The 14,356-nt window shown below is 42.5% G+C and overlaps 1 protein-coding gene across 2 annotated transcripts in view; it reads right to left on the bottom strand.

Annotated features, from left to right (window-relative positions):
- LRP5 (LDL receptor related protein 5) overlaps positions 1-14,356 on the bottom strand; it is a 222,312-nt gene that overhangs the window by 58,544 nt on the left and 149,412 nt on the right. For both annotated transcript variants that reach the window (XM_053261771.1, XM_053261780.1), the window contains exons 11-13: positions 9,641-9,825; positions 5,478-5,801; positions 1,836-2,038 (exon numbers count right to left, since the gene is read on the bottom strand). In XM_053261771.1, the coding sequence (XP_053117746.1) occupies positions 1,836-2,038; positions 5,478-5,801; positions 9,641-9,825 (712 nt within the window). The remainder of the gene's footprint in view (positions 1-1,835; positions 2,039-5,477; positions 5,802-9,640; positions 9,826-14,356) is intronic.

Raw genomic sequence — 14,356 nt, 5'->3', positions numbered from 1 at the left:
CAAATATCCTGAAATACCAAAATACCAAATACGATTTCTAAAATTCATCAATTTTATGGGCCGGATGAGGGATAACAAACTGAGACTGAATCCAGATAAAACGGAGGTACTCATTGTGCAGGGTCGAAACTCGGGAGATGATTTTGATCTGCCTGTTCTGGATGGGGTCACACTTCCTCAGAAGGAACAGGTACGCAGTCTGGGGGTCCTTCTGGATCCAAGTCTCTCCCTGGTGTCCCAGGTTGAGGCCGTGGCCAGAGGTACTTTCTATCAGCTCAGGCTGATACGCCAGCTGCGTCCGTTTCTTGAGATAGATGACCTCAAAACAGTGGTACATCTGCCGGTAACCTCCAGACTGGATTACTGTAATGCGTTCTATGTGGGGCTGCCCTTGTACGTAGTCCGGAAACTAGTTGGTTCAGAATGCGGCAACCAGGCGGGTCTCTGGGTCATCTAGGAGAGACCATATTACTCCTGTATTGAAGGGGTTACACTGGCTGCCGATATGTTTCCGGGCAAAATACAAGGTGTTAGTTATAACCTATAAAGCCCTAAACAGCTTGGGCCCTGGGTATTCAAGAGAACGTTTTCTTCATTATGAACCCCACCGCCCATTGAGATAATCGGTCTGTCTGCATTTGCCACTGGCTCGTCTGGCGGCTACTCAGGGACGGGCTTTCTCTGTTGCTGCCCCGAGGCTTTGGAATGCGCTCCCTGGTGAAATAAGAGCCTCCCCATCTCTGACAATTTTTAAAAAGTCTTTAAAGATGCATCTGTTCACCCAGGCTTTTAACTGATATTGTTTTGATTTTTTTTAATGTTGTTTTAGAATATTGTTTTAAAATTTTTAAATTGTTGTTTTAAATTTCTTGTTTTTGACAAGAAAAACAATTTTCTTGTTTTTGACAAGAAAAACCCTGACAGTGAGCCAGTACAGACATAATGAAGGGGTTCCATAACCACAGTTAAGGAAACGAGCCACAGAATTGTGTATTCTGTTTCTCCAGCCCCTCCTCAGAATGAGTTCTCTCTGCTTGCTTTAACCATGTGCAAATATATCTTCATCAACGTTAATCATAGTGAAGGCTCACAAGCCTTCACAGGAGAGCTGGTCTTGCGGTAGCAAGCATGACTTGTCCACTTAGCTAAGCAGGGTCCACCCTGGTTGCATATGAATGGGAGACTAGATGTATGAGCACTATGAGTTATTCCCCTCGGGATGGAGCCGCTCTGGGAAGAGCATCTAGGTTCCAAGTTCCCTCCCTGGCAGCATCTCCAAGATAGGGCTGAGAGAGATTCCTGCCTGCAACCTTGGAGAAGCCGCTGCTAGTCTGTGTAGACAATACTGAGCCAGATGGACCTATGGTCTGACTCAGTATATGGCAGCTTCCCATGTTCCTAAGCTTCCCTTCCATGTACAGATGTGTAAGATACTTTGGACAGCTAGCAGAAAGGAGGACAATCTCACAATTTTCCTAATGCATCTTGAGGCAGTCAGATTCCCTAGCCTTTGTTTGCTGTCACCAGCAAATCAATTTAAAAATGGAAGGTGCAAGGCAGGAGGATTTAAACACAAATAGGGTAAAGCCAAAAGGGCTCTATTCCACTTTAGCTGCATATGATGCCACTTTAGCTGTTGGTGGTACAAACTCCAATCTGTACGACAGCAGCTGAAGGGCACAGGGCACAGGAAGATACACTGACAGTGTGAGCAACGCAATTCTAAATGGTATATATAAGCTTTAAAAAGGTTACTATATTACATATTTTCAAACAAAATATATATCAACTGTTATACTTTTTATACATATATACAGTATAATATAGAAACTTGCCTGAGAGCCATCATCTTTGGCTCTTTTAATAATATTCTGACGTCCATCTACCCAATAAATCAATTTATCCAGGGGATCATAATCAATAGCTTTGACATTTCTTAGACCATGAATGGGTAGTATGATATCTGGACTTTGCTGGTCATCTGGTATCATCCGGCTAATTGCAGACTTCTGACTAAACAGTAAGAAGCTGCTGGGTGCTAAAAAAACACAAATAGCATGATCATCATACACAAATACAAGGACACCCATAGAATAAATTAATAAGTTTAGAAGAACCTGGAAAGAGAACTATATTTGTGAAATGCTAGAATAAAAGTAGCAGCATTTACATTTTCAGATTTTTGGTATTATAAAAACAGAGCAGTTCAAGACCTTCAGAACAATTCAACTTTCAATCTTTTGGGGGCTTAAGGATTTCTGTTGAGGGAATATATATTTTATGCTGTTATAATATTTTAAATATGCTATTCATCCTGAGCCTTCATGCCGAAGAAAAGCAACAAAAAGGCCTTAAAAAAACTCCTGAGATAATTACATTCCAGCTCTTAAAAATGAAATCCATTTCTACCAAACAGCAAATCAATATAGCAGAAAAGGGAGAAAAACTAGTTCAATAATACAATTTTTTTAAAAATTGTTGCACTATTGCTTATTTTAAGCATCATGGTTATTAGTAAAATGAGCACAAAAAACTTGCATTTAACTTTTAAACCTTTAACTTTTAGAAGCTATTCTGACGATCAGTGGAAAGCAGGCTAAGGGTCCTTAGCCCGCTTCCCACCGATCATGAGACTCATCGGGCTCGCAGCCAAGCCCGGTTCAGTCAAAGCGGGTCACCCGCTTAAGTAGCCCTCCCCTAAGCCCAGGTTAGCGGAGCAAGTGCTCCGCTAACCCGGGCTTTCTGATCGTGAGTTGCTGCGGCACAGCTCTGTGCCGTGGCAACTCATGAGTAGACCCCCGACAGGGAGGCTGAAAAGCAGCCTCCCGTCTCAGGGGTCTCTCCAGTATGCCCTGCACACTCACACAGGGCATGCTGGAACTTCTGGGGGCTGCGCAGCCCCCGATCCTCCCAGCTCCCGCTGGCTCCATAATGGAGCTGGCAGTTGTGTGGGCGGCCGGTTCGGAAATAATTGTGTGGGCGGCCGAATCGGAGCAGACTGCTCGGTTGTCTGAGGGGAGAGCAGGCTAAGCCCACTCTCCCTGCTAACCCTCCTCAGGCTCTTCTCACAAATCGTGAGAAGAGCCTCAAAATCTATTATTTTGCACAACTGTATATTCAAGGTTTTAAAAATAACCTTTTTTTTTTTAAAAAAAGAAGGAAAAATCAAGCCAAGTTTGCTTAACATTCTGTATTTCAGACTTGGGGCACAATCCATCACACAATGAGGCTCTCCACACTGCTCGTGTGGAGAGCCAAAAGGGGTTTCACGGGGAGAGTGGGCTTGACCTGCTCTCCCTGCAGACAATCAGGCAGATTGGCCGCCCACTCAATTAACAGCTCCATCACAGAGATGGTTGGGGCAGCAGGGATAGGGGCCTCCGGGCCCCCGGAAGTCTCAGAATGCCCCACACAAGTGCTCAGGGCATTCTGGGGAGTCCCCTGATGCCAGGAGGCTTGTTGTTGCCTCCCCGTTGGGGGTCTCCTCATGAGTTGCTGCAGTGCGGCAACACACGATCAGGTAAATGGGGTTAGAGGAGCACATGCTCCGCTAACCTCGTTTAAGGGGGGGCAATTATGCGAGCTTGCTGCCAGGAGCTACGTGGTTCCTGTTGCAGCACACGACCTGAAGAAACCGGGCTGGGCTCCATTAGCCCTGTTTCTGCAGGTCGTGAGAACAGCCTCAATGGCTTGGTTCAATTATCACCATGGTTTTACCCTCAGGCTCACATGTGAGGGGAGGAAATTTGCAATTATTTCCATAATTTGAATTCTTTATTGGCTTTCAGGAGAGCCCTCAAAACCTATCTGTTTGGCCTGGCCTTCCAGGGTTTTTAAATTGTTGTAAAAGGTTTTAATGTTGTAACCTGATTTTTCAGAGTTTTAATCTGTTTTGATTGTTTAATTCTTGTTTTATGGTGTTTTATAATCTCTGTTTTAACTGTTAATTAATGTTAATGGTTTTGTTTTAATTGTAAACTGCCCTGAGCTATTTTGGAAGGGCGGTATAAAAATTGAATGAATGAATGAATGAATGAATTTCTAGTTCTGGTGTAAAAACAAATTGGGATTTATTGTTGTGTGTGAATCTGCCAATTCCTGAATTTTCTAACTACAGTTTGTGGACAAGTCAGGATATTAAACTGATATGCCTATAACATGTCTATAACATTTTCCAGTGGGGCTTGTGCAAGGCTTGCTCAAAACTGAGCCCTGAACAGCTGCAGCATGGTGTGGCTTGATTCCCGCCCCCCACCGAACCCGATGCTTCCTGAAAACTTCTTCAAACTGATTCCTACTCTATTTCAATAACACAAGCTTTCTGCTGTTTTTCCATAGTATTTTCAGCATGCTTTCTGCATCACATATTAGGCTAGAAGATGTATTTTCCTATTATGGGTAATTTGTATTTATTTTTAACAACATTAAACCTGCCACACTTGCTTTCATCAGCCAAGCCTCTAATATCATGAGGTCAGTTTTGAAATTCTGATAAATCAGGGTTATAATGTTTTGTGGTTTCAGATAACTTCACTTTTTGGAGGACAAACTGTATTACAAATTGCAAAGTCAGGTTTTTGGAAACCTCTGAAATGCACAACTGTGATTAAGGCATAAGATTTTACCATCTAATTAACAGAGCTACATTACAATAACACTGATTTTCAGATCGTCTATCAGCCCCAAGCCCTAGAGAACAAGAGAGTAAATTGGTTTCTCTACGAATAAAAGCCAACAGAAGTACATAGACATTCTTACCAGTATGATGGCATGAAAGCTTAAAGCAATCTTTTGCAAAGTTTTTAACCTCGGGGGGGCGGGGGGGAGGCCCTCCTAGACAAGCAAAGATGTAGAGATCTTTACGCACACTCATGTGCATCCAGTATGATGCACATGAGTGTGATAGGTTTTTAAGAGGAGCAGTGCCACCTCTACCCCATCATTTGACCTGCACCATTACCACTCACTCCTCCACAAAGTCCAGCTTGGAAAGCAGTGACACAGTGAGGCTGCTGGGATTAGCTTCGCTATCAGGAGAAGGAATCAGCACTGCCCAGCTAACTGCCTGGACACTCAGAAAATCAAGGAGCACCCCCCTTTGAGGCTTGCAGGCTTTGTGGGGCTGGAAGTAATGGATCATCCCAGCTGCTCTAGACAATGACTGGGTGGCCCCTGCTTTCTAAGTTCCTGTTCAGCATCTTTTGCCTCATTCTGACTTGCATGTGCAGGGACCAGGGCTCTGGAACAAGCATGTATGAGCGAGAAAGTGTACAGTCTTATTGTACTGAATATTCTCTAGCTAAGTTTGGCAGCCATGGTTGTGAATCACTCCCAGAGTTCCAGCACTCTCTCACATGCACGTGGCAAGAGTGCACACCACAGTTTTGACAACATAGGGCTTAAAAGACATGCAATAAACAAAACAACTGCAAGTATTTAACATCAGAACTAAAGGAAATGCAAAAAGAAAGACATACAACTGCAGTTCCGACTGTTGGGATCCAAGGTATAGTGAGAGGCACAGCCACATCTGTAGCCATTTGGTATGGCCAGGCACAACTGTCCACAGTACCCATTGTTTTGCACGCAGTCATTGAAGCCATCCTGTCGTGAGGAATGGAAAACCAATATATCCATCACTAAATCTAGACGCCCCTGAATTAGTGTCCGGTTTCTCCCATTTGTCTTGTCAGCTCTTTGTATACTGTGAAGGTTCCAATCTGCCCAATAGATGAAGTCACTGTATTGAGTTAGTCCAAAAGGATGAGGTAGATCATCTGCTATTATTTCTCTCTCTTGTCCTGAAAAACATGATCACATGCTGTTAATAAACACAGCAACTGAGGTTTATCTATCAGCTTTTGTCTTCAAAGCATAGCATGTCTATTTTCAGAATATAAAGATTACATCATTACTAATACTGTAATGGTTAATTGGAACTCATCTGGGCACTCATGGAGGAAAACTGGTCTTGCGGTAGTGAGCATGAATTATGCCCTTTGCTAAGAAGCATCCACACTGGTTTGCATTTGAATGGGTGACTAAATGTGAACACTATCTGTTGTAAGATATTGCCCTTAGGGGATGGGACCATAGCTCAGTGGCAGAGCATTTGTTTGCATGCAGAAGATCTCAGGTTCAATCCCTGGCATCTCCAGGAAAGACTCCTGCCTGAAACCTTGGAGAGCCGCTGCCAGTCTGTGTAGACCATACTAAGTTAGATGGATCAATGGTCTGACTCAATTCAAGGCAGCTTCCTTTGTTTCTATCATTGTTGCATTGCTGCTTGTATTATTTTCAAAGTAACTTGTACAGCACTGCTTCTTGGCGTGCACCCTGTTTTTAAAAACAACAACAACAACACTGGACTTAGCGGACAGCCTTTGGTAAGTATTGTTCAAATGAAACAAAGCATAGGAAGTTTCGTAGAATATTCCTGATGAAGGCTTCAGTCTCTCAACAAGTATACCAGCACAACTGTTAGGGACCCAATAGCTCAATCCAACTTAAAGTAACTGGCAAGACATAATACTTTCAGGCAAGTCCCTCCCTCGTCCCCCGAGTGCAGTCTACATTCCTCTACTTTGAGGGATGTATGTGGTGAGGTGCATATAAAAAGCTCCTCCCTAGTTTCTCAAATGTTTCTGATGCATTGAAGCAAATGTATCAAAAACTTCAGACTAGTTTCTGCCACTAGTTCTCTACCCAAACCTTATAGTAACGAATCACTGGCCACAGCACAAACACAAGGTTGAAAATAACAAAACAATAACAACCGGAGAGGTCCAGTTATGGTTGCCACCAACTCATTTGATGGCAACTCAGGATCCGGCATTCTCTGTGGCTGCTCCCAGGCTTTGGAACTCGCTCCCTGCTGAAATAAGAGCATCTCCTTCTCTGTTTGTTTTTAGGAGAACCCTGAAGACGTACCTATTTTCCCAGGCTTTTAACTGAAATCTAATTTTAAAATTTTAATGTTTTTATCTATTATGATTTTTATCTTTTTATGAATTTTAAATGTTTTATATTTTATACTATGTTTTAATTCTTTATACTGCCTAGAGATTTCAATGTTAGGCGGTATATAAACAAACAAACAAACAAACAAACAAACTTGCCTTGTCTCTTGTGGAGAGCAAGGATTGCTGTTCACCTCAAGGCAAGCTCTCATTCTCCCTTCTAGGGAGAGAGGGAGAAACCGCCCTCTCACACGCTGCCTCTGGAGCTGTGTTCTAAACGCTGTCTAAGAATTCTTTCTTCCCCTCCACCACTGGAAAATAAGCAGAGAACAGACCACCCTGGGTCTGCTGCCCATTGTACACAGCTTCCCATCTTTAAAATGGGAAGAGGAAGGCTGGGTTCTCAAGGCTCTGTACAAGTGCTGTTCCCTAATGGTTTATTGGAAAGGGGAACACATTTCTGTAAAGGAGAAAACCCCACCTGCAGCATCTACTGGGAGCATGTTTGGGAAGCTGTCTTTAAAAATAGAGGTATTTTTGAGGCATCCTACCTTCCCTCAGAGACGTATTTATAATCTCTACCAGGCCTTCTACAACAACCCCCCTGCCAGATAATATAAGCCATATCAGGCAAGGGTCAAGAGCACAGGTGGTGGGCCGCACCTTTCCAATCAGCTTGCCCACATCCTCAGGAGTCACAAACTGGAACTGATCCAACCTAACCACATAAGAGGAGTCGCTTGACACCTCCACATCAGACACTGAAGTAATTGTGGAGACGGAATCTAAGTTGGCCCGAATACGAGAGACTTTCCCCACAAAGAATTCATTAAACACATCAATCACAGCGAGTAATTGATGGTTCCAGATTCTGATTCAAGGGAGGAGGGGCACATACTAGCCCTCTCACAACCCTGAACAACTCCGCCAGACGTGAACTTGCGGATGCATTACTGGCAGAAAAGAATCGCTTCTTTGCCGCACGTATTGCCTGAGCATAGATCTTTAATGAGCTCTATGTTGCAATCTGTCGGATTCAAGCCGAGTTTTTCTCCACCTGTGCTCCAGTCATCTACCTTGACGCTTCAGCCCCCCTTCTGTATACCAAAGGGCCAATTTTGAAGCGGGTTCAAGAGGACGCTTAGGAGCGATCATGTCTACTGCCCCGGTGAGTTTGCTGTTCCAGTTCTCCACCAGGGCATCAATAAGATCGCCAGCAGAGCCAACACTAAATCTCTCCAAGGCTTCTTGAAATCCTACTGGATCCAATAACCTTCTTGGGCGGACCATCCTAATAGGTCCCTCACCCCTGTGAAGGTGGGGTGTGACTGTGAGTCCAACCTTAATCAGATGGTGGTCCGTCCATGACAATGAGGAAATCACAGGAGTCCCCACCCACAGAACACCACCCTGATCAGAGTGAAAGACCAAATCAAGCGTGTGACTTGCAATGTGCGTTGGTCCCGAGACCACTTGAGATAGGCCCATAGTCGTCATGGCCGCTATGAACTCCTGAGCCACCCCGGACAAATTGGTCCTGAAATGAACATTGAAGTCCCCCAGCACCATAAGCCTAGGGGACTCCAACACCAAACCCGAGACCAAGTTTGTCAGCTCAGTTAGGGACTATGCTGAGCAGTGGGGCTATTGGTACACCAACAGAAGCCCCAGTCTATTCCTGGTCCCCAAACGTAAGTACACATATTCGATATGGTCTGACACTCCAACAGAGATCCTGGTAAGGGAGATATTATTCTTATAGACCACAGACACTCCACCTCCCTGCCCCCGGTCCCTCATTTACTACTTTTGCTCTGTCCAGTGCTGTCAGATGACCAATTTGGAATCTTCATCTCTGAGCCAAAAAATTCTATTTTTCCCCCAAGAGTGACTGAGCGAGTGTGTAAATATTTGCTCTTTCCTGTCCCCCTTCCTCTATGGCTAAAGCACTCCCAGGCATATCAGCTGGGGCTCATACCCAAGGTAGATTTAAAAGGGTGTAGGGTTTCTCAGTTCTCTGCTATCTTTCCCCCACCTGCTCTCTCGCAAAACAAGAGCTCAGCATTTTCCCCTCCACTCCATGAGTGGAGTTACTGGGGAAGCAAGACATTACTAGAGCTCTCCTTTGGCCCTAGCTGGGACAAGAACAATTGCTTCATGAATATTTCTTCTTCTTCTGTGAATGATTTCATAGGCCTGTATTTTCAGCAGCAGAGAAATCTTCTTGGGTCTGAAGAATATGAACAGGAGTTAAATGAATTTTTTTAAAAATTAAAAATATAGTATCTGAGGACAAAAACCATTTCAATATGATTATGAGATCTGAAAATGGCATCTACAGAGTGCCCAGATTTCTGAGATTTACCCCAAAATATAACTTTTCATAACAAGTTAATAGAGCATAACAATACATGGATAATATTGCTAATGCCCATTTCAGCAATCTTAATCACAAAAGTACCAACTTCAGAAGAGCTGTCAGATGAAAAATATTTCTTGTTTCAGTTTGTTAAGTTTGAATAAAGATATGCTGGGACATTCAGTCTAACAAGGACACAATTTACAGAAAAATTAACAGTTGAAGTCTAGGACTACTGGGCTGAACGGTGAAATTCCTGGATTAAGCATATTCTGCCACTTATTTTGTATATAGCTTATTTGCACATAGCATTTGATAATACCTAGCATATTTGATGACTCAATCATGGTTGTGTCCAGGTCAGTCCAGTAGAGTCTTTGATCTTCATAATCAATAGTAAGATCATTGGCACGTCCTACTTTATCCACTAGTGTGATGCTATTTGTTCCATCCATGTATGCCCGAACAATCTTTGGTTTGCCTCCCCACTCTGTCCAGTACATGTACCTGTAATTAAAAATGGTATATCATCAGGATAAACTGATTCACTGCTTAACCCTATCAAGGCATGTGTCATACTGGCCCTTTGTTTTGCTCCCAGGTACATAAAAACAGGATAGCAAGATGCATTGTGTATTTCCAAATACTGTAGTCGGTTTTAGGTGTTAAGCACTATTAACCAACTGTAAGGATATTTTCCTCTTTTATCATACTGAATGCTTAAGAAATACATCTTATCTTTCAGTTAGTATTTCAAAGCATTTTAAATTTGATTATTCCTGTGAATTTGTTGGACTAGCGATCACTTGATATAGTAACAGTAGTTACTATATTGATCTCAGAGACACCTTACAGCCAGGGTTTCTTAACCTTGGTTCCCCAGATGTTGTTGGACTACAACTCCCAGAATCCTCAGCCACAAAGGTCATATCTGGGGATTCTGGGAGTTGTAGTCCAACAACATCTGGGGGCCCAAGGTTAAGAAACCCTGCCTTACAGGACCCACTTTTGTTTGTGTAGCTTCTGATTTGCACAACATTCTTCGGACAGGATGATAGATAATTGAGTTTTTCGGACAGGATGATAGATACGTTTGCATATTCCCCAGTACTTATGGACACTGACAGACATTGGTATGATAAAAGGATGACATCTTGACTGTTTTGTATTTTATTGAGTATTTGTCAGCCTTCTAGAGGCTGTACATAGAAGAGCAGTACTCTCTTTTGACGACCTTTTTGGTGTCATTATTATTTATATACTGCTTTTCAACAAAAGTTCTCCAAGAGGTTTACACAAAAAAAGAATTACAAGGAGAAAATGGTTCTCGGTTCCCAAAGGGCTCACAATTCTAAAAAGAAACAAAAAATAGTCACCAGCAATAGCCAGTGGAAGAATGCTGTGCTGGAGTTAAATCTCTCCCCACAAAGAGAATTGCCACTTTGAAATGTGCCTCTTTGCCTAGTTAGCAGGGATTTAGCAGCGTATCCCAATGAGTATACAAGCAGAAGTCAAGCTATTGAATTGAGATATATAGAAGGGCATGCTATCAAAATCTATTATCATACATGTCTCTCTATCAAATTTGTATACCATCCCAAACTTCCATCTCTGAGTGGTTTACAACAACATAACAGGAAATTCTGTATCAGTAAGCTCTGTCACAAGAAGAGGCTATTTTAACCAATAAAGTAGTACTATATATATCCACATCTGTTTCTTTTGTATAAAAGTGACAAAAGGAAGAAACCACCATTAACACTTAGGAATACCAATATAATGAAACCCAGGTATGATCAGTGTCACAAAAGACTACAGAATACAAAAAAATAAATAATACAAAGTAAGGTGTAAATGGCTAATTATTAGCATTCCTGAAAGTATCCCTGATCTAGTACCCCTGATCTAGAAGCAGGGGTAAGCAGCGAGGTGGCCAAATTTGCAAACTCTTTCGGGTAGTGAAATCCAAAAAGGATTGTGAGGAGCTCCAAAAGGATCTCTCCAACTAGGTGAGTGGGCAACAAAGTGGCAATTGCGGTTCAATGTTGGCAAGTGTAAGGTGATGCACATTGGGACGAAAAACCCCAACTTCAAGTATATGCTGATGGGATCTGAGCTGTCGGTGACTGACCAGGAGAAGGATCTTGGGCTCCTGGTGGACAGCTTGTTGAAAGTGTCAACTCAATGTGCAGCAGCTATGAAAAAAGCCAATTCCATGCTAGGGATCATTAGGAAGGGGACTGAAAATAAAACGGCTAATATTATAATGCCCTTATACAAAACTATGGTGCAACCACACTTGGAGTACTGCATACAATTCTGGTCACCACATCTAAAAAAGGACATTGTAGAACTGGAAAACATGCAGGGCAACCAAGATGATCAGGGGCCCAAAGGCACCTTTCTTATGAGGCAAGGCTACAACACCTGGGGCTTTTTAGTTTAGAAAAAAGACAACTGCAGGCAGACATGATATAAAATCTATAAAATCATGCATAATATGGAGAAAGTGGATAGAGAGAAATTCTTCTCTCTCTCATATAACACTAGAACCAGGGGTCATCCCATGAAATTGATTGCCAAGAAATTTAGGACCAACAAACGGAAGTACTTTTTCATACAACGCACAATCAACTTGTGGAATTCTCTGCCACAAGATGTGGTGACAGCCAACAACCTGGATAGCTTTAAGAAGGGTTTGGATAACTTCATGGAGAAGAGGTCTATCAACGGCTACTAGTCGGAGGGCTGTGGGCCACCTCCAGCCTCAAAGGCAGGATGCCTCTGAGTACTAGTTGCAGGGGAGTAACAGCAGGAGAGAGGGCATGCCCTCAACTCCTGCCTGTGGCATCTGGTGGGCCACTGTGCAAAACAGGATGCTGGACTAGATGGGCCTTGGGCCTGATCCAGCAGGACTGTTCTTATGTTCTTATCTAGAAAGCTTTTTAAATCCTCAGGATTTTCTGTCAAAACATTCAAGCAAAAGGTTCATGCCAAAAGAGTACTGAGAAGCTAATTCCAAAAGTTTAAGATGCGTGTTTGATGGTGGAATCCTATACAGGTGGACCTCATTATCCACAGGGGTTCCATTCCTGCACATTACTGTGGATAATGAAACCGTGGATAATGAGTCATTGAGTCTATGGGAATGCAAGGGTTAGGTTCCCTGTCTCAGAAAAAACTACTCCCAAACACCCCCCAAAACACCAAAATGGGCCCAAAAAAGTGCCCTACCATGCTCCATGGGTCTCCTGACATCCAGCAATCCCTCCAAAAATTCCCAAATGGTCCCCAAAATTGTGGATTTTATTTTTTTTTATTTTAAAAAAATCTTTGGCTGAAATGTGCCAAAAATGGCTCCCATGGACAAAATAGCAGCCAGAAATGACCTCCGTGGTCACTTCCGGCTCTCTAGGAACTGTAGATACATGGGCTTTAACCCCTTTGTATACTTGGATAATGAAACTGGGTGTCAATTAGACACCCATGAATACGCGAAACTATCGATACAGAATCTGCATATATCCGCATATAACGAGGTTCTCCTGTATATGTAAATCACATATATTCCTTGGGGAGATTATGCAAAAAAGTTATACTGTGTAACTAAATAAGGAAAGTAAACACTTTAGAACTGTACATCTATTTATTATTTATTGAATTTATATACCACCTAGTATAAACATTTTAAGACAGCGTACAGATAGCAATATCTATAGACTTTCTGACACAAAGGCCAAACACTGAGCTTGATTTGGCAGGCACTAGAGAAGCTGAAAGAGGAAGCCTGTGTATTGTTTCACAAACTTTAGACATCTTGGATGGGAGATCAGCCAAAGCAAGGGGCTTTGCACTTGCACAGTTAAGTTTTAGAGAATACTTCTTCCAAGTGTAGTTCCCAAATAGGTGATCCCCAAATTAGGAGAGAACCTCTGGGTTCTGCCTTAAACTCAATGTGGGGTGGAACAACAACAAAACAACAATAGCAGGAAAACCCAAATGAACATACAGAAGCATGTGTGTTTGCATTAGATGTTCTTTGGATCCCAGTTAGCAACTTAAAGCAAATTTGTTCAGTCTCTTTCTTCTATAAATTTTGGAAACATCAACTATTGTATTTCTTACTACAAAGGGGAGGAAATATATGGTTCAGGGGCTGCATCTAGCTTTCAACACACATGCCCACAATTCTATCAGCACGGGCATGTTTCCCTGGATCTCTAGCAAGGACTGCCAGCAGTCTTTGACTGCTGTACTTGTGCTGCAGTTGCGGGAAGGGAAAACGGAGTATGAATTTCTCCTTTTTCATTCCTTATGCAAACCTCCATGGAAGTGACAGGAAACTCCACCTCTTTCCCAAGCCCACTGGCAACAGAAGGGAGGCTTGGAAGAAATACAGAATCTTCTCTTTCTTGAACTGTGGTTTGGATGAAGAAAGAAGCAGTGGGAGACACTCCTGCTATCCCACCACCACCACCGTTCCTCAAACCTCCATGGGAGAAGACTCCAAGTACAGAAGACTGAGAAGTGCAGAAGGCTTGGGAGAGAAGTTAAAATTTCTCTCATTTGCATGGAGATTCAAATAAGATAAGAAACAGTGGGAGACACTCTTGCAATTTAATTCCTCTTCTGTAAACCTCATGTCCTCTGTATGTCATATGGCTTAGGAGGAACATGGAGCTTTCCCTCACTTGCATGGAGATTTTTTTAAGAGAAAGGACTGGAGAAGCATCTCCTGTTGTTTTTTTCCTTATTCAGATCACAGTACAAAAATGAGAGAAAGACTTGCCTCTCCCCAAAGCCCTCTGAACAAGTCTATAGCAAGGTCAATAGGTTTGGCCAGTAAGTGGATATTTGTGGTTCTCTATCTCAAGATATTGTTTATGTCACCTGTAAGTTCCTGTTTGAATTGATAATTCTGCCTTTCATTTTTTAAAAAAAGTTTCTAACATTTGTGACTGCAGAAGGAAGTGGGGGCAACAGTATCTAAGAGAGCCCTAGTATTAAAATCAAAATCTTTACATTCGAGTTAATATTA

Source organism: Hemicordylus capensis, chromosome 1 (genome assembly GCF_027244095.1).
Source record: "Hemicordylus capensis ecotype Gifberg chromosome 1, rHemCap1.1.pri, whole genome shotgun sequence".
Lineage (NCBI taxonomy): Eukaryota > Metazoa > Chordata > Lepidosauria > Squamata > Cordylidae > Hemicordylus > Hemicordylus capensis.
This window is presented reverse-complemented; position numbering and strand designations above follow the sequence as displayed.